At 41.7% G+C, this 27,713-nt stretch overlaps 1 protein-coding gene across 6 annotated transcripts; it reads left to right on the forward strand.

Annotated features, from left to right (window-relative positions):
- The first annotated feature begins 699 nt into the window (after nucleotides 1-699).
- Nucleotides 700-26,111, forward strand: mrtfab (myocardin related transcription factor Ab). 6 transcript variants are annotated; one of them, XM_089016138.1, is made up of 19 exons: nucleotides 700-850; nucleotides 1,729-1,778; nucleotides 2,117-2,284; nucleotides 16,109-16,174; nucleotides 17,975-18,030; nucleotides 18,248-18,323; nucleotides 18,524-18,682; nucleotides 19,415-19,509; nucleotides 19,658-19,783; nucleotides 20,520-20,588; nucleotides 20,670-20,854; nucleotides 20,983-21,148; nucleotides 21,971-22,315; nucleotides 22,392-22,991; nucleotides 23,245-23,445; nucleotides 23,523-23,762; nucleotides 23,882-23,974; nucleotides 24,137-24,197; nucleotides 24,782-26,111. In XM_089016138.1, the coding sequence occupies exons 3-19, from the start codon at nucleotides 2,131-2,133 to the stop codon at nucleotides 25,327-25,329; spliced, it is 3,240 nt and encodes a 1,079-aa protein (XP_088872264.1). In that variant the 5' UTR covers nucleotides 700-850; nucleotides 1,729-1,778; nucleotides 2,117-2,130; the 3' UTR covers nucleotides 25,330-26,111. The 6 variants fall into 6 exon arrangements, with proteins under 6 accessions (XP_088872264.1, XP_088872262.1, XP_088872261.1 ...); XM_089016136.1 differs by having other exon boundaries at nucleotides 702-850; nucleotides 2,104-2,284; nucleotides 19,415-19,578; XM_089016135.1 differs by having other exon boundaries at nucleotides 702-850; nucleotides 19,415-19,578.
- The last annotated feature ends 1,602 nt before the right edge of the window (nucleotides 26,112-27,713 follow it).

Genomic DNA, 27,713 nt, shown 5'->3' on the forward strand with positions numbered 1-27,713 from the left:
TCCCCCCTCGCCCCTCCCCTTTGTTTAAAGCCGCCTTTTATTGGTCAAAATACGTGGTATAAAGCAGAGAGGATGGTGTTACACACACACAACAACTGAAGAGCCACTGAGGAGCCAAAATGTTCAGCTTTTTTTGTGAGCTGAGCCAAAAGCACCGGGTCTCTAACAATAGCCGGAATTCCCATCACCATAGTTTGTTTACAGCAGAAACAGGAAATGCCCAAGGAAGATTGACCTTCTTCACTTGCCGTAACTACATTTACTGCAAAACAAGCATAATTGTTGTCAATTTATCGCCGAAAACATCCCATAAAAACGACCGTATGGCGTCCTTGTCGTAGCAAAGTGCATTCGAATTTAACTCTTATTGACTGTCCATAGCGACCATTTTGTTTCATGTTTATATTCAATAAACTGACAAACAAGTGTGCAGAATAAAAGTACAAATCAGCTGAATACCCGTTTCGCGAAAAATATACTCCTAAATGGTGTCATTCGTATTTTAAAGCCCCGAAGCTCACTTCAGTCCTTGCAATGCATTTATGTGACACTAGACGGAAGCAAAAGTACATGCGAATGTCTGCCTTCCTTCAAATGGCACTAATCGCGTTTGCAAAAACAATATATATAACAAATGGGTGTATTTTGTAAATATGCATTGATGAAAACGGAATGTTGTAGTACCACGGGAGAGTGGCGATAATTTTAACGAGGGATGCGTTTTGAAGAGTTCCACTGCGTAGAGGAGGCTTTTCCGGTTAAAGTTTCCTTTGTCATCAGGAAGTGCAGCGGCTGGGGTGTCAAGAGCTGTATCTTCGCAGACGAAAACACTCCTGACGACCGATGATGAGTAAGAGTCCTGACGTTTTTGATACACTGCAGTTACAATGTTAAATTGTATGTCGTTTACGAAAACTACTGCGTGATAGATGCGAGCAGGGAGTTAGCGAGGAATTAGTGTCGCTGTGCAGTGGCATGCTAATAGGGTTTTGCTAACTTTGGGTTGGAACAGCGAAGCGAGCCTGCACGCCTAACCGGCTTCGTGATCACTGCGTTGTTGTTATACATGTTACATTGATCCTACACATGAATTGTAATGACACTTCAGTGTGTTGTCGCCTGGTTTGCTGGGGATCACTCTCACTGGGCATGCTAACAATAGCGAAGCTCGTGTATCTGTTTTGGTCAGTGACAGCTGTAGGCTTGTTGCTCGCCCATGACAACTATGGGCAGGCCTCCTGCAACGTGGACTCTGGATCCAACATTTGTTGTCAAACATTTCATCATCACTGTTTTGGGAACTTTTTTTAGCCAGTTGGTTGACTAATGTGGTCGCCTCCTAGATTTGTTTTCAATCAAAAGTCTCGATGATTCAAAACTTGTCCTACAGAAGCAGTTCCAAAACACTGTTCACATCATTTGAAATGCTTTCAAATATCTGCATACATTGCTGTACCGGTAATATGAAAGTAAACAGCTGACAACTAACCATGCATATACAAGATGTACATTACCTGTATGCACACACATATGGTAAACAACATCCATGATGATGAATTGGTGCTGGAGGACTGCAGTCAAGCGCAAAAAAAAAATATTAGACTGCGTCTGCAACATATGGGGTCTAGTATACCACCAGAGGATGTAAATATCACGGTAAATATACTGAGAGTAAGATAATGGACATAAGTATAAAATAATGCTTTTTGTCTCTTTGATCCTCAACAGGTGTAACCTGCTGGAATGGGAACACACCCTCTTAAAATAAAGTGAATCCGGTAAGCCCGATTTCCACTCATGACTCAGCAAACAGGAAACTCTCGCTTCTCATCGTGATGCTTGAAATTGTAAATATGTTGCTGCACTTGTCTTTCCTTCTGTCTGCTATGTCGTCCATGTTAAGATGTCTAGAAAAGGGTGTGTGCATGTGTATGATTGCTGTCAAGCTTTTTTTTTTCACCAATATTATAAAATATATATTGTTTTGAGGAGGCTTTTTTTCTGTCTTTAAATGTACTGGCCAGCGTGCATTTTGATTTAATATATAGACAGACTTGATATGCCACGAATAACATGGAATTCTGATGCAATTTCATTCTAAAGTGTTTCTTTTCAGGTCTTCGTGCCGCCATGGCAATGCTGCAGCCACAAACCAACAGTATGGAAGTCGCGGGGGCGGGTGTTTCCACCCACAGCCCGCAAAGTGAAGCAGTCACCAGCGAGCTCCAGGAACTTTCCCTGCAGCCTGCTCCAAATGAGTTGCGGCTGCAGGAACGTAAGAACGGTGAGTTATTGGCGCCGTCAAACTACAAAGACATTATATTATAGCATCTCCACCAAATCCAACCCCCTTTTTTCCCCCCTCATCCAATTCAACAAATCGTATTGAGCAGAAAGCAGTTCCTTACACGGGATTTGTTTTCTCTGTGGCCTTTTATTACATTTAAATGTTCCGTGTGACTCATTCAATGTTATTTTAGTTTTATTTTTCCCCTGTTCAATGTCTATTTACACTTGTGTGACATGTTTAAATGTTGCATCAAACATTTCCCGTAGCTTTGGGGGTTTGCTCTCTTTAGTTTAAATTCTCGGCCAGCATTTCAAGTGTGTTAAATGTTACCGATAACATGTTTAGGTAAAATAGTACTTTTCGGAGACTGCTGCCAGAACCAAAAGGTAAATGTCAGTGTGTTTGTACATCTTGTTCATTCCTCAGCGGACAGTTTACCTCAGCATGGTGGTTGTTTAAAGACTAGCTTTGCGTGCGCGTGTGAGTCAAAAAATGAGGTCATCGGAATGTGAGTCAGGGAAGACGCGACCGCTGTGACGAACTGGCTTGTCTCTTATTGTAGTCGAATAAAGTTCAACTGTTTTTTTTTTCTGAGCAGAATAGGACATCCAACCATTTTTTCACAGATTACCCTTCATGAAGCAATCATTATTGTTTACATATTTTGGTATAGGTTTTCACATATTCACTGCCATGTGCAAAAATGGTGTCATAGGAGAGAACGGTCACAAAAATTAATGTCAACTGTGTCAATGGAGGCTCGTTACGTCATCCGAACGGAGAATTTGTTGTGGAAAAATGAGGATACTTATCAGTAAAAATGTTGAATGGTCCAAGGGCCTTATTAAGAAAATATTATTTAAAAAGTTTGTAAATAGCGTTTAATATAAGTCTTCTAATTATGTGGATATTATAATATAACTTTGCTGGCCAGCTAAAAAACACATCAGTGCACCTGCAGGATTAGATAGCAACTGTATAAAATTATGCTTAATTGTCAGGATATTGGGTATTTTATTGTTGGATTCCTGTCGTGGGGAAGTCTATTTATCAAGGAATGCGGAAAAAATTGTTATTTCCTAAATTATATGGGTCTGGAGTTATAAGAGATTGAAGTGAGGGCGGTTGTCCAAAATACAATGCAATACATGCATATTGGTTTATATAGCGCTTTAAAACCAGCGGAAAGTGGAACAAAGTGCCAACAAAAGCGGATATGCTGCCCCCTTGTGGAAGGGCAAAAAAAAAACCATACATGGCCAGCGCTTTATCGGCACCACAAACAAGAAAAAAAAAAAAGACATGAACAAATTCGTGTATGGCGCTCTGTCATGTTTTATCAATTCCCGATTAAATTTGTGAATAGCCGTGAATGAGTTAAAAACAACAACTAAATTAGAATTTTTTTTTTTCTTTATTTTATTTTCAGTTTTTCAAAGAGAAAATGTAAAGGGGTGGGGCTGAGGTCCCTTTTACATCATAAAAGAAAATGGGCTCTCAGTTCAGGCACATTTGTGGGAAGAGGAAAAGTAAGTGTAAAATATGATTTTATAGAGTAGTTTTTGACTTGAAATGCCGTTAATATATTTTTTTGCGGGTCTCATTGGAACTCTTTTAACTGTATTTACGTCTATATATTAAGAAATGATCCTCCGTGGTGGACATTTGTTGTCATTTTTATGCTGTCTATATTATATATATATATATTTTTTTATGACAATAAAGGTATTTTTTTATTTTGTTAGTAAAGAGGGAAAAAAAAACAACAGAAACCGGATAATAATTCATATTGACAGATTGAAATCTGAGATATTGGAGTATTTTCAATTTCACAGCGACAAACGATTGTATTTAGTCTCGCAGTGGAGAAATTTACATTTCACAACAGCAAAGTTATGAAGGGAAAGAAAGAAGTCAAAAAATAACATACAGGAGCTGCTGGAAAGGCAGCCACTCTCGCGGCGCCATCTTGAAGTCAAAAGAACAACAACAACAAAACTAAACAAATAATATAACAACACAAACACGCAGAGGGTCATTCATTCTTAAGCACTTTCTGTACCCTCTTTGTGACATGAAGCAATTCTAGATGAAAGAGAGGATCAAAACGTCCTTTGCACCAGTGGACCTCAGTATTAAAATAGTCGATCCTTATTTTGACGATTGATGAAATGTCATACGGATTCATTTTGCAGCCTTATTGTGGTCACAAACTCGTGCCTAGCCTTCCGTTTACTGTCACAAATCACATTGTTTGGTCAAACTGAGTGTTGACCATGCACAAAGATTTGCATTCATACCCCAATGTTGACCGTGGCCCTTCCACCAATGGTGAAATCCTGCCAGGTTTAACAGTGTCCATTGTCTTTCTGCATTGATCCAGATTGGAGTACATACTGTGCCCATCCATATGCGACTTCCCGTTGTTCCTTGCAGAGTGGTTGTTTTGACGTCTTGATTAGGCAAGGGTAGATTTGTAAATCATTTAGCACATTTTGGGATTTCCATCAGTGTCATCTGCAATTACTCATAATCACTGAAATGCATTAGATTGGATTTTGTTGTTTTATTGCAGCGTATGAAAAGTATATCAAAGGAATACCCTCAAGCTTCCGATCAGAGTAACACAGACAGCCTGCGGGTAGCACTCCCTAATGCTGAACACCTTCTGTTTGTATCACCCTATTTATTACTCCAATCTAGCCGACGTGTTGCAGCAAGTAATCACCCTCGCAGATGCTATAAATGCTGCATGCGCACGCGTGCTTACTGTAGCGTTGGCAGGGAGACAATGCGGAAAGCTGATCAAAGCTTTATATCTCAAACCAAGTTGTGCAATAGCATTGTTTGCGCAATGATCATTTGCAATGAACAGACTGCAAGGTTTTATTATGTGCGTTGTTTTGTCTATGATCAAGTCTGTAAAAACATTTCCTGTTAACTAGTGCTTTAAATTTGCTCCAATGACAACTTGTGAGCAAGTTGAAGAAGCCTGTATTGTGCATCGCACAATATAAGAAGGACGTGCAGGGAGGAGGACAGGGGCGGGTTGTCTGAGACGTCACGATTGCATAACCGCGGAGCTGAACTGAAGGAACGCGAGGGGGGAATGGAAAGCTCAAATGTGTGCAAGACAAGTTGATAAGGCTTTTTGTTTATATATGTATACATATATATAAAAAGTAATATTGTGACAGATGGCTCACATTCTGTCTGTTTAAGTGACATTGCAAAGTTAGAAATGTAAAGGGGAAAAAAAAAACGTGGGAGATGGAAAATGATTGGTGGACCTTGTCATCCACTCCGACCTACACACGCCCTCTTTTCCGGGGCACGCACTCACTTGTAGACAGCCGACAGAAAGGGAATGCGACAAGGTGCAACCTGTGGAGTGAGTGGCTGCTGTGTTTGAACTTTTCTGCAACACTTGCAGCTTTTGCACTCTTTTTCCGCCCTCCTTCCGTTTACAATGACTGGGTTGGAAGTATGAAAAAGTAATCTGTCCCCGACGGGGTGACGGACCTTTCCTCTCGGTATGGTCCAGAGGGAAAGGACTCTCCTGTCAGGTAAAGTTAGCGATAAGTTATTTGTGTTTTAAATGACGGCAGTTTTGGAGAAGTCACATAGAGGATGCTAATTTGGAGCTGTCTGTTGAGTACGGGTGTGGTGGAGATTGCTTGTATGCATGCATGCGAGTTTGCGTGAAGACTTTATACCTTCTGTTTTTTAAATTTATTTATTGTTTCACTCATTCACTGCCATTCCAGTATTTCTTACATATTTTCATGCTTTTTTTATACTTTGGGAAACATTTTCTGAATTTTGGGGTGGTTTGGAACGGATTAGGGCGTTTACATGGAAATTGCGTCTCAACTTACACATTTTTCGAGTTAAGACATTTCTTGATGAACCATTCGAGTTAAAGGAAGATACTTTTTTAACTCATTCACTGCCATTCCCGAGTTTTATCGGGAATTGAAAATATGACGTAGAGCGCCATTCCCAAATTTTTTTGGGTATAGTGTTTTCAAGCTTGGGTGCCGATAAAGCTCTGGGCAAGGCCTCTGCCAAAGTTTTTCCCTTCCGCTCGGTGATAGCATTTCCTTTTTTTCCCCATTTGTGCTTTGTTCCAGCTTCAGCTGTTGTTAAAGAGCTATATAAACCAATATGTATGCATCGCATTGTATTGAGGACAGCCGCCCTCATTTCAAGCTCATATAACTGCAGACTCATGTAATTTAGGAATTAACTCTTTTTTTTCTGACCAGTCTAAAGTTTCTTATGCTGCGTTGAATGTTTATGTCGTCCTAAAACTCAATATTCTGTGTGTCCTGGAATTCGAGTGACAATGACAAAAACCCTGGCACTGGAGTGGACACATTTTTACATTATCGCCTGGCAGTGAATGAGTTAATATGACACTTTACTTTCCTTTTTTAACCCCAATCTGCCACCATGGCTTTCGAGAAGGGCATGCGTTTGAATGTGGTTCCTTAATGCCACCGCAAGAAAGCAAGGAGGACTTGATGCTGACATTCCATTGGTGGTTTATTTTCCTTCTGGAGCCCACATCATCCTGGCATGTAAACAGACAGATACTGATCGCATCCTTTGCCCCCCCCCCCCAACTTTTGCATAATAACAATCGGTTTAGCTGGCACGGGGGATGTCAGGTAATGAGGCTGATGGGTTTTCATCCACACACCTAAAATTTACAGACGGGCAACATGCTTGAGTCGGAAACGCATTGAGAGTCTTTAGTGGGATTCAGCGTTTTAGGGGAACGTTGTTATGTAATAGCGGAGAGTCACACAGCACTCTATCAGACTAGAGGGAGACGTAGAGGTTTGGAAAATAGTTCCATGTCTTGAAAAAAGATGATTTAGTCTGCCCAAAAAAAAAGTCTTGCGTTGCTTAAATCGAGACTAGCCCGGGGGATGTGGCTGCTGTGCAACAAATGTTTCAGTGCCAAAATGAGGTCATAATCTTTTACAGCGGAACATTTAAAGTTGGAACATCGCTGAGGTCATGCAGTTTGAAATTCAACCAAATGGTGTTGCACAAAAGTTTTGTGTCTTTTAAGACCCCACGGCATTGGATATTGACGTGAGCATAAAATATTGCTCTATTGTAAGATTAAAGTTACAGTGTTTTCTGGTGTATAAGGCGCACCGCAGTAGAAGCCGCACCCCGTATCAATGGTATTTTCAAACTTTTTCTATACAAAAGACGCACCAGACTATAAGGCGCACCCTTAAATGACTGAAAAAAAGTTTCCCAAATATAATATATAAAAAATATATGTTTTCCATATATTAGGTACACCACATTATAAGGCGCTACTACTTCTACGCGCTTGTCTGTTGACAATAGTTGCGAGACCTGTTATGGCTCAATATGACTTCACATCTAAGCCGCACCTGTGTATAAGGCGCAGGCTCATCTTTTGTATGAAATATAATAATAATAATACCGGTAATAATACATTTAATTTACAAGCGCCTTCAAAGCACCCAAGGACACTTGGGTTAAAAGAACAGTGAACACCAGAACAAATGTTCTTTTTTGGAATGTTTGGATAAATAAACACATTTTCCAACAGAATATTTTGTTACGGAAACCTTGACTTTATAAAACCAACATAAATCGTCATAGCAGTCACCAACCGGCACATTTTGAGAAAGATTGTGTGCATCCTGTCTGCCTTTTATGCATGTACATACATACATACATACATACATACATACATACATACATACATACATACATATTGATTTATATAGCACTAAAGCTGTAACAATGCGCTAACATGGACAAAAGGCAAATGCTGCCCCCTTGTGGAAATCAAAAAACATTACCAGAGGTCTGATCAGCGCTTTATGCTCCAATTTGACATGACAGTGATGTAAAATGAACTTGAACTGCAGTTAGAAGCGCAGTATGTGGCGAAATTGACCAAAAAATGCATTTGTGTGTGCAACAGCGTCCCTTTCCCAACACACACAGACTTGTACCATCACCCAAGGCGGGCTACCTAGCTCATGTCACTTTTTGGAATCACAGACGTGCGCGTACAGGCTTTGTCAACCCTCCTGCCCTCGACGGTGTCATATTTCAACAAGCCCAGTCCACATACTTGAAGCATACTTTGATTTGCGATACAAAAGAAAGCCATGTTAGATAACGAGAAATGAGGGACTAGCCAAAAAAAAAAAAAAAAATCACATCTCAGCTTCGTCGCTACGCTCCTAGCAACAGGACCGATGGCCAACGCACACCCACAGACGCAAGCCCACTCATGCCGCTGTAAAAGAACACGCTTTGAACATACGCCTCAAGGTTTCCTAAGCGTTTCAATCGTGCGTCATCATATGGTGCAGTGAGCAAACCATCCCTGAAAACATGGAAAGGGGTTAATGAGTGCACTGAAAGCTTTGGAAGAAGACTTTTAATTTGAAAGAATTTTCTTGTTTTATTGCGCAGCAAAATGTAGGATTCACTTTTACACACCAACTGGATAATTCTTGCATTTGAGACTTCTTAACCCATTCACTGCCAGAGATGTGCAATTTGTCATTGTCACTCGAATTCCAGGACCCACAGAATATTGAGTTTTAGGACTACATGGACATTCAATGCAGCGTTAGAGACCTTACACTCTCTTCTTTTTTCATAAAAAAATAGTTCATTCCTAAGTCATATGGGTCTGGAGTTATCTGAACTTGAAACGGGGACGGCTGTCCAAAATACAATGCAATTCGTTTATATCGCGCTTTAACAACAGCTGAAGTTGCCATAGGTCTGCCCAGCGCTTTATCGGCACCCACCCGCAAAAAAAAAAAAAAAAAAAACACAAATTTGGGAATGGCAATGAATGAGTTAAAGATGTCGTGCCTCAACTAAGTGGCCTTTTTACCTCTGACTGACATTTTGTTCTGTTTTATGTCAGCCTTAGCTGCGTTACTGCCACTCTTTGACACGTCAAAACAAGCGTCGTTCTCAAGGCGATCATAATAGAAGAAACAATTTTAATGTGTTTTTAAATGTGCAAATCAAAACAACAACAACAAAAATCCAGTTTTTATGAGACGTTTTGGGCCTCTGTCCAAGTTTCCGACGCCTCTAGCAATTGGCTGTGTAGGCCTAATGTGCAGTCTAGTCTGGTGCACTGGTTATTCCTTATAAAAAAAGATATTTTACCACAAAGGAAGTCTAAATGCTGTTTGGATTTATCAGTTTATGCACACGTAGCAAAGCTACTGCACCCGTAAGAGTGTGTGGATCCTCTAATTGATGTCTTGCCCAGTCTTTCGAAATAATATAAGAGCCATTATGCTGTCACTCACTTGCAAACCGCGAGTTCGCCATACCGAGCGCGTTGATCGGAGCGGCGTTCACTTTCCCACGTTGTTTTTTTTGAGCGAGGCCCAGGAAAAATCCCATTTGTATTATACTACAAAAAAAAATGGTGGCGCAATAGCTAAGGTTTCACCTTAGTGCATCGGTGTCAAAATCAAGGCCCATGGACTAGATATGGCCCGCTATGTCATTTTATCAGTACTTTTTAGTGGGACTGAAGGGGAAATATGGCGAGCAAAGTTCATCTACAAGTAGGGCAGAGGGTTAAGGGGGCTTTGGTACAAATAAAATGACTTTCAGATGTTGCAATTATGCAACCTTTTGTGACAAACTGCCCAATGTTGAAATCCAGCTGGAATTTCCCATGCGCTCACAACAGCTTCATCTCTGGTCTGTTTTGGTGTATAGCGAAGGTCCGTGTGATTATGTCGGAGCAGCTGCCAGCTGGCTTCTGCGTTTTTGGATTTCATTCGATGCAGTGTCCTTCAACAGTGTACAATTTAGACCTCACTTGAACCGCTTTCATGGACGTGCGGCGACAAAAAATGAAGGTTGCAACTATGCAGCCGTGCTGAAGAAAGATCTTTATTGGCTAAGTGCATAGACACACAATTTGTCTTTGGTCAAACACCCGGTGGAAGCTGTTTAAATGTCTGATGGATTCGGTGCTCATGAATTGGTAGTTGGAAAAGGTGGTGAGCAGGGTGCAAAGGGTCCAGTAGGATTTTCCGTGCCCTTGTTTTTATTTCTTCATTTTCATCATGTTTTAAAATGTCACCACGGTTACAAAATGATCAGTTTTTATATCCAATTTGGGTGTGGACGTGACAGGCCCAAGTGTCTTTTCACTCAAGGGAGCTAGTCAGGAATTGTTGCTCACCCACAACCCTTTATTCCCAATCCCAAATCATATCAGTAGAGCAACATTAAGAAATCCCCAAACTTGATGATGTGTTGGATCCAAGCCAAATGTAAACACTGCTGGTAAATCCAGCAGAAGACCCAGATGAGAGGAAACCAACCAGGAAATAAAAGACACACTGTTTTCTCCACTGGAATGTTTGTCGCTGGTGTGACTGACTGGTCGACCTGTTTTGGTTCTTTTCATTGTTTTGGGGATTTAGTTAGTTTTTTTTTTTTTTTGTTGCCTTGCTTCACCTTCGGCAGTAAAACAGAAGTTCATTTGGAGGTCCTTTCACCAAGGACATACAAAAAATAGAGAGACAATTCACCAGCTCCCCTTCTGATAAAACCGCCTCAAAAAACCTTACATGACAGGTTAAAAGAATGATCCTAGAATTTGTCATTTTCGGGCTGACTGACAAATGTAGCCCAAAGTGCACCTAAACAACCACGATGATGGATCATCAGCACCGAGCTTAGCCCTGGAAAATACTTCATATGAATATATTTCCTATCCTCCTAACTGCTAGTCAGCGCATGGATAACTTATCCTCCGCAGGCCAAGTGAAAACATGAGCCTCTTCTATTTATGGACACACATTCTCATTTAGACTGCTGCATTTCTGACACCGTCCCCTTTCGTGCACCGTTAGGTTGATTGAGGCTTGCTCGGTCTTGTTTGTTAGATTATACAGAATGAGGTGTGTTCACTACATTTCGTAAGATTTCAATGGAGCGTTTGGAACGACTTTTAACGGGAAGTCTGTTGGGAATTGTTTCAGGTTCTTTGACTCAGGATCTTATCAAGTCTTGACTATTTGCCAAGGAGTTATTGTTACGACTCATTTCCCAAGCGGGTTAAAACGACCTTGTGAAAATTGCGGTGGGGGTATTGTGGTTTATTTGCGAATCCAAAGGAAGTCCCTCAGACAGAGCTGTATTGCTACTCACATTTAAAAAAAGTGTTTTTCTTTTATTGAAAAATAATGTCATTCAGTTAAGGGTAAATAAAGAGCCAGATAACAATGTCCAAGGCCACATACCTTTCATGGAATGTCCTCAAAGTCTTAGCTACGAGGGCACATGCCTTGTTGTGGCTTACGCCAAACGTTTTGACTTAAATTGTCTCCAAACTTTGCATTAATGCAGCCAAAATTTAGGATTTTGTGTCTGGTGTGATTTTCCTAATGGGAGAGGCCCTATCACGACTATCTTCTGTATCTTTTCAACCATTACAAAACAGCACAGGTTGCCTCCCACACTTTCCTGACTGCACAATAAGGGCTTGGATCATTATTACTCTTGATCATTGCAGCTCTGGCTTAATTTGGGACTGTCGTTCCCTCTCTCCAAATAGTTTTGTGAGAAACCAGGAAATTCACATGGGATTGAATCCATAAATAAGCGTGAGATTGCTCAAATAAACAACAAGCGAGAGGAAATAGTACCTCTGCTCGTCTTGGGGCTTTTTTGATGACATAATCGACGTGTACTATGTTGTTTACAGTAGTGGGTCGTGCATGTCACTCGTAGGCCTTCAGTAGTGCTATGTCTGAATTAATCCAAGCTGCAAGTATGGTGTGATTTACTACACAACATAGAGGGTGCTGTTGGTCAGGAAATAACTTGTGATTTGAAGAAACTTAAATACTGTCATTAAACTGTTCAAAATTTTACTGTGAACGTCATGATAAATAACCTCATAAAATTGCAATATAATTTGCTATTTTTGCTAGCTTCGCAGCTGTCCAACCTTTCTTAATGATGTCCATTTTTTCTCGAGAAGTCCGTCTTGAAAGTGGTATATCTCCAACCAAATCAATTTCTTCTCTTCAGCCATTGTGGGTTGACAAAATCGCTACTAAATCGACACAAAGATATATTTGCTTATGCAGCTTGCTACAGATGCAATATGCTAACTCGTGCCAGTATGCGCTTATCACTGGCAGCTAGTGATACTATGATTGGCTAGTGATTAGCCTATCATGTGCCTATCCAATCATAGTTTGCGAAAACTGACATTTCCTGCGCCTTCCAGCAGGCCTTGTGTTGCCAACTCTAAATCGGATTGGTTTAGGAAACACTTTCATCTATGCTTATTTTCTGCTACAAGGCCTTCAGAACTGATTGTGAAGGCGTCCAGGTAGATTTCTGACCCTGGTAACAAATGATGGCTGAAATGTGATTGGTTAGATGTTTAAACACAAAAACACAGGAAAAGCAATGAAAGGAAGCTGAAACACAATTTTGAATTATTTAATAAGAATTAATGGACAAAATATAATTGACATTAGCCTGTGATTCACATATTTCTCGGCCAGCAGAGAACACCTAGACAGTGAATCAGACTGTGAGCAGCCGGACTGAAATCACAGAAGCCTTGTTGTGATGTCCATTCCCACTGTTAGTTCTGCGTGAGGCTTTTTGTGAGTCACCTGTGCGATGTAGTGGTTGGTCGGTTATGACTGCGTATGTTAGATAGTACCGTTATATTAATTCACAAACACATGAAATAGCAGCTTCATTCATTCATTCATTCTTAGAAAATGGACCTTTGAGTTGTGTTTTCCTTAAAAGTAACCTTATCCTGTAAGTTCACAGGTGATCCCACGCTGAATATAGACATCCCCCCCTTTGCTGCCAGCTGGTCATGCTATTTAAAACAGAGTCTAGGGTGGAGCGTATAGGGGAGGCGATTAACCATCAGCCTCTTTGTCGGTGGAACAGGACTGTGGGTCACTTTTTTGTTTTTTGTTTTTTGTTTTTTTAACAAGATCAGGAAGTATAAGCTTCTGCGCGTGATAGTCCATTCCTCTTGAGTTTTAGCACTAGTACCGGAAATCTACAAAAGTCTATAAATAAAGGACTCACAGTGTAATTAATCAAGTGTCTGACACATGACTGCGAAGATGATGGTGCTCGATTTTGCTCTGTGTCAGTATGTGAGTGACCGCCTGCCTCTGCTTCGAACATTGAATGAATGGCAACAGCTGAGCAAAAAAAACTTTATCGGCAACACTCCCCTTGCCTGTGCGGGTATGCGCGCGCACAATACCGCATGTGTGCAAGCGCTCGCTTGAGATACAGGAGGAGCCGCAGCCACAGTAGAGACTCACTGGTTACTGCTTAGCTCTCTGCTGTCCTCTCTTTTCCTCCCACGGTTTGTTTTTCCCTGCCCACGACTCACCCTGTGGATTTCTTTTCTCCACCCTTCAAGCGGGGAAGATTCACATTCCGCATCCCTAATCGTGACTTGCCGGCCGCCGCTGCGGAAAAAAAGCGGGAGCGACGGCGAGGCTGACCGATCGATTGAATTGATAGAGAAACGACGCATTCAAAGAGGAGCCGCCCTTGATAGGACATTTGGACTCACATTTTCCCCAGGATCGCTCCAAAGACTGGTTATTACAGGGACAATAGGGGGCTATTTTGTCAAATCAAAGAAGAAGAAGGCCGCTTTGAAGTTAAATGCTCGCCAAGTAACTCATCTCCATTTTAAATGATTATGCTGGACACCAACCATTGCCTGTCCTTTGAACCTTCGCCATTGGGTTCTCCTCCAATGGGCAATGACGTGGACAAGGCGGGAGTGAGGATGGATCATGACAGACATGTTTATCATAGCCTGAAAGAAGGTGGGCAAGCATTTAGTCGAAGCTCGGGACATCCGAGCTGATTTCTGTTCAGTCTTCATATTTGGTTCCCGTGATATAAATAGTTACTGGAGTTATAAAGTTGGAAGAAGTTAAATGTCGTATTATAACCTTAGCAATTACTTTCAACGCAGTATGACTCGCAAACAGATTTGGGACATTTATACTAAGTCGTGTATTCCGATGTGAATGAATCCGATGGACCAATTGAAATAAAAATGCTCCATATAAACACCAAAACTTAATTCACTTTCGTCTGTGTAGGCTCTTAGCTTTACAGGAGTGGTCCATCGATGAAAAGGTTTCATCAGCCGTCATCTGTACTTCTTTGAAGGTGTCGGATAATTCGCTCCTCATCCAAAAAGCTTCGTCAGCGAATTAAAATTGTGCTGGGAACTCTGGCCCTATATATGTGCTCTGATAGGTCCCTGCTCAATGGTTGGGAGAGCAGTGGACTAATCCGATTACTTCTTTTGTCTGTCTGATTACCTCTAATGTTCTATGCCTGGCTCTGATTGGATCTTGTATGACCTCATTAGCCTACATGGTAACGACCTAAGAAGTCTGTTGTAAGCACGGTCTAAATTAAATCTTAGACCAAGCATGGCGATTTAGTGCATGGTTTTGCTGTTTTTCGCTTTCATAATAATCCCGATACATTTGACCAATCCGAATGAGTTTTCAAGAGTTTGCTAATATTAGCATCATCATTGACAATGTGTACATACCTGGCAAGTGGCCGTTGGCATTGTCCATGGCACACTTTGTGCAGCACGTGAGTTTCCTCAGTGTGTTTACTGCTTATAGACAATTAATCTCATAGCTGCAGGCGTACAGTTTAACCGAAGACGCGTGGCTACGGTTCGGTCTCACTGTTTACATTGGCGAATACGAACTGACGTGTCGTTACTTAGCCGAGCGGGATCTCCTTTGCCTGTCTGATCCCTAAAGAGGCCGTTTGTATACATTTGTAAATAAAACCGAGCAGTTGAAAGCTCCGGGGACTCCAGCAAGGACATTTACGTGCGGCGGCCTAAGCTAAGTCCTGCCGCTTGCCGCATCGCCGGCCAAATGTTTGTCATAACAAGCTCGAATGGCGGCGCGCACGGGCTAGGACGATTCCCTGACATGACCAGTACAAATATTGTCAATTTGTCAGCGCAAAGTAACAGGTGCTGCTTGTCCTCAAACTAGCACGCCGAGAGAGTGGCGTGCTTGAATTGGAAGCCTTGGTGCTATGTTCAACTTCACACGAGGACCCTTTCAGGGGGCGGAGGGACAGCTGGTGTGTATGTATGTCATATTATATATATATATGAAGAGAGAGATAAACACAAATACACATGTATACACATACAGTATGCTCTTGTTCTCTTACTGTATGTCTTGTTCTCTTTCTCTTGTGTTATGTAACCAGCACTTCCTGTTTTAAAAAAAGATGTCAGAGTCGACCTTTTTCTGGCCATCTTGCATTAATTTTCTCTTACAAAGTGTTATTTTTTTCATTCTTTTGTTGATTAAGTTGCTTTGCCGTACCATGTGTTGCATTGCGGGCATCTATGCAAAACATTGACAACAATCTAGAAGAAAGAGGAAGTGTGTTGAACCTTAGTCATGTCCTCCTTTGACCCGCCTCTTTTGTCGCCTTTAAACAAAAACTCACAGACTGTGCAGAGTTGAAAGGAGAACTAACTGTGACTTCTGCATGTCACACCAAAGGCATCTGGATTCCTGCACCGGTTTATTAATTTAAATGCAGACTTTGGACTCTGGATTCGCGGGACAATAAGAAAGAACAAACAACCCCCCTGCACCCCTACTTTTTTTTTTAAAGTCATCTCACTGACTAATTCTTGATTTGCCCTTCTGTCCTCCCTCACCTTCTCCATCCATCTCCATGCAGTCCTCCAGCTCAAACTCCAACAGAGGCGCACGCGAGAAGAGCTGGTCAGTCAAGGGATCATGCCACGTAAGTGTTAACGTTATGTTTCATATCCAGACGTTGATGACGGATATGTAAAATGGGTCTTTCGGGTTGCTTTGTAGACTCTCATGTTTAGGGTGCTCAAAGCGAAAATGCAAATGACCTATGAGACTACAGACATATACTCGAGTTGCCACACCTCTGTTGGTTCTACATTGTAAGTCTTAGTCCTAAAATTCTGAACTTAGTCTCTTCCAGTTTCTGCACATATATCATCAAAACAAGCAGTTTCCGCCCCCTTGCTGCATCGCACTTCCTGTTTCGGGGTTTTGCATATCAGACAGTCCATTTAGATTGAGATGAAAGAGGGAAAAAACAATGTATAATCGTGCAACTGTCAGTTTAGTGATATATATGTAAAGACAAACTTAATGCTTTTCATAGAATGTAAATGAAAGGTGCATTGAAGCTGAACCGACATGCAAAATGCGACGTCGTGTTATGTTCTCTTTTTGACGAGCACCTCCAATGGAGCGAGACTCTTTAAACGCATGACAAAAAAATATATTTTTAATTTTGGGCATCGATACAAAATAGTCATTGAGCAAAATCAGTAGCGCGGTCATACAGAAGACAACAACAGATATGTATAATGACACAGAGTGTCATGATGAATACGATGAAAACAGGATTAACTGTGACTGTAAAGTGTCCTTGAGAGCTTTGCAAGGCGCTTGAAATGTAATGTAATGTATTATTATTATTATTATCAATCATCCGGAAGTATCGTTGAGGTGACCGTATACCACTTGCAAATGTCAACATCCCATTCCGTGTTATTTAGCCACACGCGGTGACTGCAACAGAACGTCGTGTCGTGACGTCAATGACATCACGCTCGCTATGTCGCTCCTCATAAGAACGTTCGGGGCTTGTGACATCAGGAATGCCTCCCGCCCTCCCACGCTGAGTGTCATGTCGTGGGTCTGAATGTCCACACCGCACCTGCGCCCCTCAGCAGGATTTCATCATCTCTTGGCCAATCAAACTATAGCTCTCTTTCAACACTCCCAACTGCCACTTTCTTTTCAAGATCCTTCCCTAAATGCAATAAAAGCAAAAATGTGTCCACTCCAGTGGCAGGGTTTTTGTCATTATCACTCAAATTCCAGGACCACAGAATATTGAGTTTTAGGACTACATAAACATTTAATGCAGCGTAAGAAACTTTAGACTCTCTTCTTTCATCGGAAAAATGAGTTAATTCATAAATGATATGGGTTTGGAGTTATATGAGCTTGAAATGAGGGTGGCGGTCCAAAATACAATGCAATACATACATATTGGTTTATATAGCGCCTGAACAACTACTGAAGCTGGAACAAAGCGCTAATATGAAAAAAGGGAAATGCTGTCCCCTTGTGGAAGGGAAAAAACATGGTCAGAGATCTGGCCGGCACTTTATTAGCACCCAAGCAAGAAAAAACAAAACCCGAACTAATTTAGGAATGGCGCTCTATGTCATATTTTCAATTCCTGAATAAATTTGTGAATGGCAGTGAATTAGTTAATATCCCTTAAATCAGGCTATGCTTACAAGTTATATTAAATATTAACATTTGCAGCACTTCTTACAATTCCGTCAAAGACACGATGGCAAGAAAATTTGTGCTTCCATGTCTGCAATGGTTGTGCTGATGCTCCCCCACACGCAGCCTTGTCATCATCGCCGCGTAGTTCGGCATAACAATTCTGACCTTCCTTTTTTTGTAGCCACTTCAGTCATTAGAAATTTCGTCACATTTGCCACTTTGTGTAACGATTCTTTTTCACGCCCCATCTTAGCGCTGAAGAGCCCGGCGTCCTTTCACGAGCAACGGCGGAGTCTGGAGCGTGCAAGGGTGAGTTCATCCTTAAGAATTGATTCGTGTATAAATAAATTGTTATCTGTGCATGCAATAGGGAATTCTAAGTTCTCATTTTTAAGTCTCTAATTTCTACCCCACCAAAAAAAGGGTGTAAAAACATCTTCTCCAGAAAAAAAAAACTGCAATAAATTCCCGCCATGTGAAATAACAAATGTCCCCATTTTGTCTTGTTGTTTTTGCTATTGGACAGACTGAAGACTATCTCAAAAGGAAGATCCGGTGCCGTCCTGAGCGTTCCGAGCTGGTCAGGATGCATATTTTGGAAGGTGAGAGAGAGTCTGTCATTTCATTTATAATACTTCAGATGTTGTTAAAGCGCTATATCAATCAATATGTATTGTATTGTATTGTATTGTATTGTATGTTTGTTTTTTTGCATGTAAAACAAAAAACTTTAATGCAAAATGCACTTGATACCAAATGTTCTGTGTATGCACACTGATTAACTCTCACGTCTATTCTGCAGAGACGTCGGCAGAGCCTTCACTGCAGGCCAAACAGCTCCAGCTAAAGAGAGCTCGGCTCGCCGATGACCTCAATGACAAAATTTCTCACAGACCGGGTCCCATCGAACTGGTGCACAAAAATATCCTGTCTGTCTGCCCTGATCAGAACTCACCGCCTGGTAACTATATTATTGTGACTAAAACATTTCCTCATAAATTTGTACATACTGTGCGTTACACAATAGCATCGGTATGTCACAAGCTATGTGGGGACACAGTGTCCTATTTTTTACTTTTTTCTTTGCAACATGGTATATATTCAATGCAATACATTGATACCTCAGCTTACGAACTTAATTGTTTCCCAGAAAGTGTGTGTAAGGTGAAAAGTTTGTCTTCCAAACATTTATTTCCCATAAGAAATCATTAAAAATGAGAATAATCCGTTCCCAGTTCCCCATAAAACATCGTTTTCTACTAAATAAGCCTTAAAACTACACACAATATACCTTATTTTATGTATAATAAATTTACTATTGGATTATAATGAAAGAAATAAACTATACTATGTAATAAAGTTGTTTTATTTACCTTTGTGATGGTCGTTGATGTAGTTGCCTGTTGATGATATCCGAGTGAAGTAGCCGTGCTTTCTCTGTGATAATACCCTCCCTCACAATGTCCCCTGCTAGCTGCTTGTCGTTAATCCAAATCAACAGACGTTTTTCAACCTCTTCTATTGCCTGAGACCGTTGCTTAGACAACACAGAGCCACACGTAGCGTACTGGTACTGGGACGTTAAGTCACACAAAACGCACACCTCGATTATCTCCCTTTACTGCTCGACCGTAATTTTTTTTCACTGTACAATGAATAATATAACATAACATATGTATTTATTTTGTGACAGATTCACCAAAGGGAGCTGGAGGAGAAATCTCCTCTCTGGATGAAGACAGCAGTGATGCGCTGTCACCCGACCAGTTAACCAATCACGACTCTCCTGTGAGTACCGTCCCCCAGCCATCGCCTTCCGAAGTGCCCGTCCAGAATGGAGACATGTCCCCTACAAAGGTTCCTTCCAAAAATCCTATGAAACAAATTTATATGTTTTCATCTAACGAGTGAGATGTTCTTTTTTATTTTTCGTTAGTTTGTTACGCAAGCGGCTCCACAGCCTCCTCCTGCTCCCGTGGCAAACGGGTCAGATTCACCCCCACCTGTGAAAGTGGCAAACGGGACCATCGTAACCCCCCGAACACCCTTTGGGCAGCTGAAGGTGGGGATTACTCAATAATAATAATGATAATAATGATAATAATGATGTTGATAATAATAATAATAATAATAATAATAATAATAATAATAATAATAATAATAATAATAATAATAATACTAATAATAATAATGCTACTAATGATAATAATAATAATCACAATAATAATACTAATGATAATAATAATGCTACTAATGATAATAATAATAATAATGCTACTAATGATAATGGTAATAATAATCACAATAATAATACTAATAATAATAATGCTACTAATGATAATAATAATAATAATAATGCTACTAATGATAATGATAATAATAATGCTACTAATGATAATGATAATAATAATAATGCTACTGCTACTACTACTACTACTACTACTACTACTAATAATAATAATAATAATAATGCTACTAATACTAATAATACAAATACTAATGATACTAATACTAATGATACTAATACTAATACTATTAATACTAATAATACTAATACTAATAATACATTTCATTTATAAGCGCCTTTCAAAACTCTCAACAACATTTTACAGTCACAGGATATGTTTTCTGCGGATGAGCAGTGGCAGCCACACGCGCCACCAGTGTTCACATTAATTGGACATTCTATACGTATATATGGCAACTCTTTGTAGCATAAAACGCTAATATCGGTTGTTAAAAACTAAATATTGATCATACCAAAATGGAAGTTCTTAAATTGGGACGTCTGCTTGCAGTCTCACAGTAAGACAAACTCAGATCGTCCTCCGCTAAGATCCAAGAAAGCCAAGGACAACAAACCCAAAGTAAGCAAGCCTGTTTTTTCTTTCTTTTGACAAGGCTTCAGGGTGTTCACTTCCACACACACTCATTTCCATGACCTTTAGGTGAAGAAGTTGAAGTACCACCAGTACATCCCACCAGACCAGAAGGCGGATAAGGAGCGCCCGCCATTGATGGATTCTTCCTACGCCAAACTACTCCAGCAGCAGCAGCTCTTTTTGCAGTTACAGATTCTCAGCCAGCAACAGCAGCACTACACCTACCACACAATCCTCCCCGCGCCTCCAAAGTGAGTGTCAAGTCATAGTGCCCTTAACTTAACTTAAATGATAAAAGCAAAGTGATATTACGCAATCAGTCCCATGGAAGTCGATGTCATTTACATCAACTTTTTTTGTATCCGCCCCCCCCCCCCAGGCCAGCGCCAGAGCAGCCCCTCCCGACAAACCCCAGCCCTTCCCCCACTCGCAACGTTCCCACGGCCCCCAACAGCACTTCAACCCCGACGAATGGGAATGCACGCCAAACTTCTGTGGGAGGGGCCAAACCGACCACTTTGCCCGCCAACCTGGATGAGTTCAAAGTAAAAAACATATATGTATAACAAACGTGTACGATGTTCAGCAGGACACACAGAATATTCCGTTTTATGACTACATAAACATTTAATACAGCGTTAGAAACCTTGGACCACAGATGTCAAAGTCAAGGCCCGCCACATCAATTTTTTTCAGCCTACGAAAGCAAATCAAACGTATGAAATTCATTGATGCGTGCTAAAATCCTAACCAAAATTTCATATTTTTGGATGTAAACCACAATAACAGTCATTTTTCTTGACTTCAGATTTTAAAACTATTTATTCATGAATTTGTTGTGCGCTCTATATGTAATATGTGGAGGGAATTAAACATTATAATGGCTTCCCTAAATTCATAACGGCCCTCAGGAGGAAACCATAACAACAATGTGGCCTGCGGCAAAAAATGACTGACTGGAGTTATCTCAGCTAGAAATGGGGGCGGCTGTACAAAATACAATACATATTTGTTTACATAGCACTTTAACAACAGCTAAAGCTGGAATAAAGCGCTAATGTATGTATTATATTGTATTTTGTACAGCCGCCCCTATTCCAAGCTCATAACTCCAGATCTATATAACTTAGGAATTAACTCTTTTCTTTCCGATGGCTTTCTGACGCTGCATCGAATGTTTATGTAGTCCTAAAACGCAGTATTCTGATGGGTCCATGAATTTGAGTGAAAATGACAAAAACCCTGGCACTGGAGTGGACACCACAGTACACCGAAACAAATACACACGAATTTGTCTGTGGTGCTGTTAAATAAAAGTTGTACACGTTCCACCAAGTTTGGTAAAATAAGTTCCGCTGTCGTTCCAGGTGGCTGAGTTAAAACAGGAACTAAAACTGCGAGGTCTGACGGTGTCCGGCACCAAAAACGATCTCCTCGAGAGACTCCGCAACTACCAAGAGCAGAACGCCGCCGTGTCCAAAAACGACATATTCCAACCCGCGTCCGTTCCGGTAACGGGAAGCGACGCCTCACAGGCTGAAGGAGCGTTCAAGGTTGCTCCGTCCCCATTGGCTCAGACTTTTCCTGGCCGAGTCATCCGTTTGGGCAGCACCAGCTCCAGCCCACCCGTTTCTCCTTCACCGTCTGAACGCTCGTTAGCGGGCTTGAGTCCAGATGAAACCAGCTGTAATGGAGACGTGTTTGGCGAGATGGTGAGCACTGAGCATGAAAAAAAATTGTCCTTCAGACTTTTTCCCAATGTCTATTGTGCTTTTTTTCTTCCTTTAGGTGAGCTCTCCCCTGACTCAACTCACCCTGCATCCTTCTCCCCAGCAACCGTCCACCAAAGAAGAAATCCAGAGCTCATGCAGCCTCCACAAGTCTTCACCAGGCTCCAATAACACCCCTGAGCTTTTTTCCATAGCATCCATGGACTCGCCTTCGATGGACAAAGACCAGATGCTGCAGGAGAAAGACAAGCAGATCGAGGAGTTAACACGGATGCTGAGGCAGAAGCAAAGACTGGTGGAGACGCTTAGATTGCAACTCGAGCTGGGAAAGATGGCGGGAGGAATGATGTCAGAACAAGAACGAAGCAACAAGAAGATGACATCTCCGAATGTAAAAACCCAAACGCTCATTCAAGCCTCGGCCATCAGACCTCCCGTGGTTCCTAATGGGCTGATGACGGTGAAGCAAGAAACGGAGACTGAGAAAAATAAGACGGGTATAAGAGAGGAAGCCCAAAATAAAAGAGTAGTCCAGCCGACGCTGTCCTTCAAGAAGTCTTCAGATGTTCGACCTCAAACACTCATAAAAACTTCAACCGTAGGACCTCGCGTGCCTCCTAATGGCCTGATGAAGGTCAAGCAGGAAACCGAAGCTGAGGCAAGTATCGTATTTTCTGCACGATAAGGCGCACCTCAAAGAAAATGTTTTTTTTTTCAAAGGCTGACCATGCACCTCATAATACGGTGCGCCCTATGTATGGAAAACGTTTTAAAATGTCATTCATTGAAGGTACACCTTATAATGCGGTGGACCCTATGTATGGAAAAGGTTTTAAAATATGTTATTTGTTGAAGGTGTACCTTACATTCCAGAAAATACGGTCATTAAAATATTTTTTGCCCCTTTTTAGGTGGCGCCGGTTTTGGTCAACCAACAGAACGGCGCTCAGATTCACACTCAGGCTATTTCGCTCGACCTCCTCAAGACCGGCGGCACACTGGTCACCGACACAAACGGCAACCACTACTTGATCGCCCTCACCAGTAACACGGCGGACAGCCAGAACCAAAGACCGTCGCATGCCAAAAGGAACAGACACGTCACGTTACAGGTATGAAATTTACTTGGGGCGTTTGAACGCACCACATGTAAGTCACTGATTATTTTTTTTAATTATTTTTTTTACAGAGACTCCAGTCGTCTCCGAAAAAGCTGCCAAGCACTTATAAGCAATCACCAGAACCGAACGCTAGCCAGAGCGCAAGACAGCTCATTCAAAAGGAATCAAAATCAGATCGTCACGCCAACATCAACGGCGTCGCAACGGCTACCGCCAACTCGTGCGTCAGCGCTCCTCCTTCCCTACAACCTTTTTTCAGCGACCAATCAGACAGCGAAAGCCAAAGTAGCCTGATCTCCTCCTTCAAGGTACTGTCGGCATAACTGACCGGCGCTGGTCAAGCTGGTCTCCATTTTCACTTTTCTCCACTTGTCATCCTTCCTCACATTCATTGACGTTTTCCTGTCGTTTCTCCTCATCGCTCAAGACGGAGCGGGTGTGCCCACCTTATGATCGACACACTCTGTTTACGCCTCCCTCCCCCAAACCCAACAACTCTTTTTCTACACGGCGTTCCAAAGTACGTGTTCCCCCCCCCCGTCTTTTCATCCCACCTCCTTTGTTTTTCTTCTTTCACTTTGTTGCATGTATCTCTTTTTGCTGCTATTTTATCGGCGTGTTCAAATTTTGAATACATTGGTTCACCGTTCCCGCGTAATATGGTTACTTTTGTCTCCCGTAGGGAAACGACGTCGGTTGTCAACAGATGGATGATCTATTTGACATCCTTCTCAGGAGTGGAGGTACTAAAGTATCCTAAACATTCAAGCCATGTTTCCATACAATTACCGTATTTATTCGAGTATAACGCGCAAAATGTTCTCCCTAAAAAAAGAACAAAGTTTGGTTGCGCGTTATGAACGAGGCCTGGGAAAAAAATATTTTATACAGGCCAACTTACGACCGGCTCGACTTACGACCACCCATACTTACGGCCACGACCTCCAGACCCTATTTTTAACATTTTAAGAGGGGGAGTTTGCAAGTCATTTAGCCTCCGAGTCTCTATTCAACATTTTGAATGGATTTCGACTTACGACCATTTTGACTTACGACCGTTTGGTCTTTAGCTACGCTTCATTTCCTTTCCTCACCTCGCCCACAATAAATAAATGCTGGTTTTTTTTGCACAATTACCAATATCAAGACTTTCCATTCAGTGTTCTTCATATTTCAATTGATATACTGTTACCAGGCCAAGAAAAAGTGAAACAAAATTTTAGACTGATTTTTAATTGAAAATTAAGAGTGCGCGTTATACTCGAATAAATACAGTAATTATTCTCAGTTTTTTTTTTAACTGGTTTCATTTTCTGCCCTCAAAAAGAAATCCCCGGTTTTAAGGCCAACCCGGACCCCTCGCTGGCCCCTCTCCACTCGGACTCACCAACGCCCACCTCGCCGCCGTCCCCTTTGCACCTCTCTCCTCCCACTCCCGCTTCCCCTTTAACCTCCCCTCCTGGGAGGGAGCCTTGCACTAGCAGAGGTCATTTAGAGGACTTCCTGGTGAGCTCCACGCTGCTCGGCGCGGAGCCCGGCGGCGGTCTGACGCTCATCGACGACCTCCACAGCCAAATGCTGAGCACCGCCGGCCTCCAGGACCACCTTCCTTCCCCTATGGACACATCCGACCTGGGTTTCTCAACACACACTTCCGGGCTGGACTTTGGGGACGCCGCTCTGGACAGCATGGACTGGCTGGATATCTCCATGGTGGGGAGCTCCAACTCTAGCGGCGGGAGCAGTAATGGGGGAGAGGTAGGAGACGGGGGGACAAGTCTGACCCCCTTGGGTCCGCATACGCCGCCGAGTGTCTTTTCTGCTGATTTTATAGACAGCGCCGACTTGCAGCTACAGTTGGAGTCGTGTCTGTAGCCTCCGTGCTGCGTTCCGACTCCACCTTGACACCTTCTCCATGCTGTCTCTTATCACTGCTGGGCTTTCTGGCACACACGTATGGAAAGCTGCTTGATATCCATTTTAAAGACCATGTACTGGTTCACTTTGATACTGGATGAATGCTCAAGCGGCTTCCCATGCACGCACACATACACACATCATATATTCTGCACTATGTGGTGGGCTTCATAATCTGAGCGGTATTCCGATACGGGTTCATCAGCTAGCGTGTAGCATTTTGCGTGCTCAAGAATGAATCAAGGAAACAATCACCCGTCAATCAAACTATTAGATGGGAAGTGTGCGTGAAGCGCAAGTGTGTCAGTGCCTCGTAAACTTTGCACTTAAAAGTCAAAATCGGTTTAAAAGGGGCGTTCAGGTCAGTCGACGAATGTTGGGAAAAAGCCACTTTTTATGTTAGGTGACTGATTAGCTGAGGTGCTTGGAGGCGAAAGGCAGCTGTCAGTGGCTCCGATCCATCACCTTGCAAAACTTGATGCCCAACCATGCGAGTTAAAAATAAATAAATACCTTGTCAGTGGCAACAGTTTCAATTGAAGCCTCAAGATAGGTGATGCATTATTGGAAACATGGCAGACCACTCTGTATTGCTGTATAAGACGTGTATATTATCAATTGTTGATTTGCCTTGGTTTTTTTTCTTTGCTGGTTCTTTAATGGAAATAGTCAGCTGGGGTGAGAGCGGGGACTCCAAAGACTTGGATGTTGTCTTTCTTTTTGTTAATAAAAAAATACGACAAACCGTTTGTCCAAATCATTACTATTGCTAAAAAAAGTGAAAGGTGACCACATTTAATCATACAGAAAAACGTATCATGTGACTGTAAAGTGATCTTGACAGTTTTGAAAGGCACTTATAAATTACATTTATTATTATTATTATTATTATTATTATTATTATTATTATTTATTATTATTATTAAAAAAGGGAGGGGAAAAGATGGAAATAACTAATTCGCCACAAGAGGGCGCCAAAATTCAACCGGTCACAGCACGTCGTTGAATATTATGGCCTGCATTATCTAACTTTAAATCTTTCGTTATCTTATTGTATTTTATAATTAACGAATACAAAAAAGATACACTCTGTCGGTCATGATCATTTATTTTATCCATCCCTGATCCAATACATTAATTTCTACCAAATAGTGTTCAGAAATAAGCCTTGCGGAGATAATGCATCTACCTCACAGTTGTCGAATATCATAATAATAATAATAATAATACATTTAATTTCTAAGCGCCTTTCAAAACTCAAGGACGCTTTACTGTCACAGTATCAGACCTTGTATTTTTGTATATCAAGATTGTGATTATTGATTCTCATGTATATTGCACAGGTGTGCCTTAGGCCTCCCGTAATAAAATATTCTATGATGGCAATGGTCTTCAGGGGACCAAATGCATTCAACCAAATACGTCCGCAGATCAAAATTTAAGAGGTTTAACTGATTGAGGAGGTCTTTGTCGAGTGTCCTCCACATATTGTCCGTCTATAGTTAATCTGAATGAGAGATTTGCATGTCTTCTTTGACTTCCATTGGCTGCTCCCAATCCCCCTGGAGGACCATTCGACTTCTCCTTCAGCTCTCAAAGACACACATGATCCCATGCTGAAGCTCACATGTAGATTCTTAATACACGCGTGTCGAAGCAGCTCCCTAATGTAGCCTCACGACCTCCTAGAGCGAAGCCGATAAGTCCCAAAGCCCTACCGCTCAAAAAGTGCCACGGGGCTTTGAGGGCTTGAGCGCTCATCTCCATCCTTCATCCCGCTGCAGCCACTGTATCGTCTTTAATCATACACACATAGTTGTAATTTTCAGTATGTCAAATATGTGAGCAAAGTATCAACGAGAAGAGGCCATCTCAAGACTTTCCAGTTCCTCCTGTGAATATTTGGATCGCTCAATCAAATCATAAGTGCAGAACTTCAGAGGCAATGGCGTCAGAACCAGGACACAAAGGCGCCGGGAAATGAGATTCATTACGATTGTGCGGAGAAAAAGATGCCGGTGGCGATCTGCCTTAGCTAAGCGGGCCCCAAGGAGCTTCATGTGGAAATGACTTGTAGCGGGTTTGAAATGAAGCTGGAAATTTGCATCTCCTTTCATTTTGGGAAAGGTCAACAATGACAGAGAGGTCCAAAAGGGCATTAGTACAGAAACAGACACATTATTCTGATGACAAGGCCAAAGTCAACATGTTTAAAAAGGTTTCAGTCAACACCAAATACTGTAAATTAGCTCTGCTAGCAGGCTTTGCCTAGCTTTAGCTTTTAAAACGCATTTAATGGCGCTCGCAGGTGGAGTTTATTCCTAATTTATGATTTATCTCTG

This window comes from Hippocampus bargibanti, linkage group LG15 (genome assembly GCF_051943395.1).
Source record: "Hippocampus bargibanti isolate YZ-2025 linkage group LG15, ASM5194339v1, whole genome shotgun sequence".
NCBI classification, from domain to species: Eukaryota; Metazoa; Chordata; class Actinopteri; order Syngnathiformes; family Syngnathidae; genus Hippocampus; species Hippocampus bargibanti.

Excerpts from the sequence above, each read along its gene's own strand:
- mrtfab (XM_089016136.1), top strand. The coding sequence starts at position 2,131 with ATGGCAATGCTGCAGCCACAAACCAACAGTATGGAAGTCGCGGGGGCG. Across the intron at positions 18,324-18,523 it reads CAGGATGCATATTTTGGAAG|AGACGTCGGCAGAGCCTTCA; the intron begins GTGAGAGAGAGT and ends TCTATTCTGCAG. Across the intron at positions 19,579-19,657 it reads GAGACATGTCCCCTACAAAG|TTTGTTACGCAAGCGGCTCC; the intron begins GTTCCTTCCAAA and ends ATTTTTCGTTAG.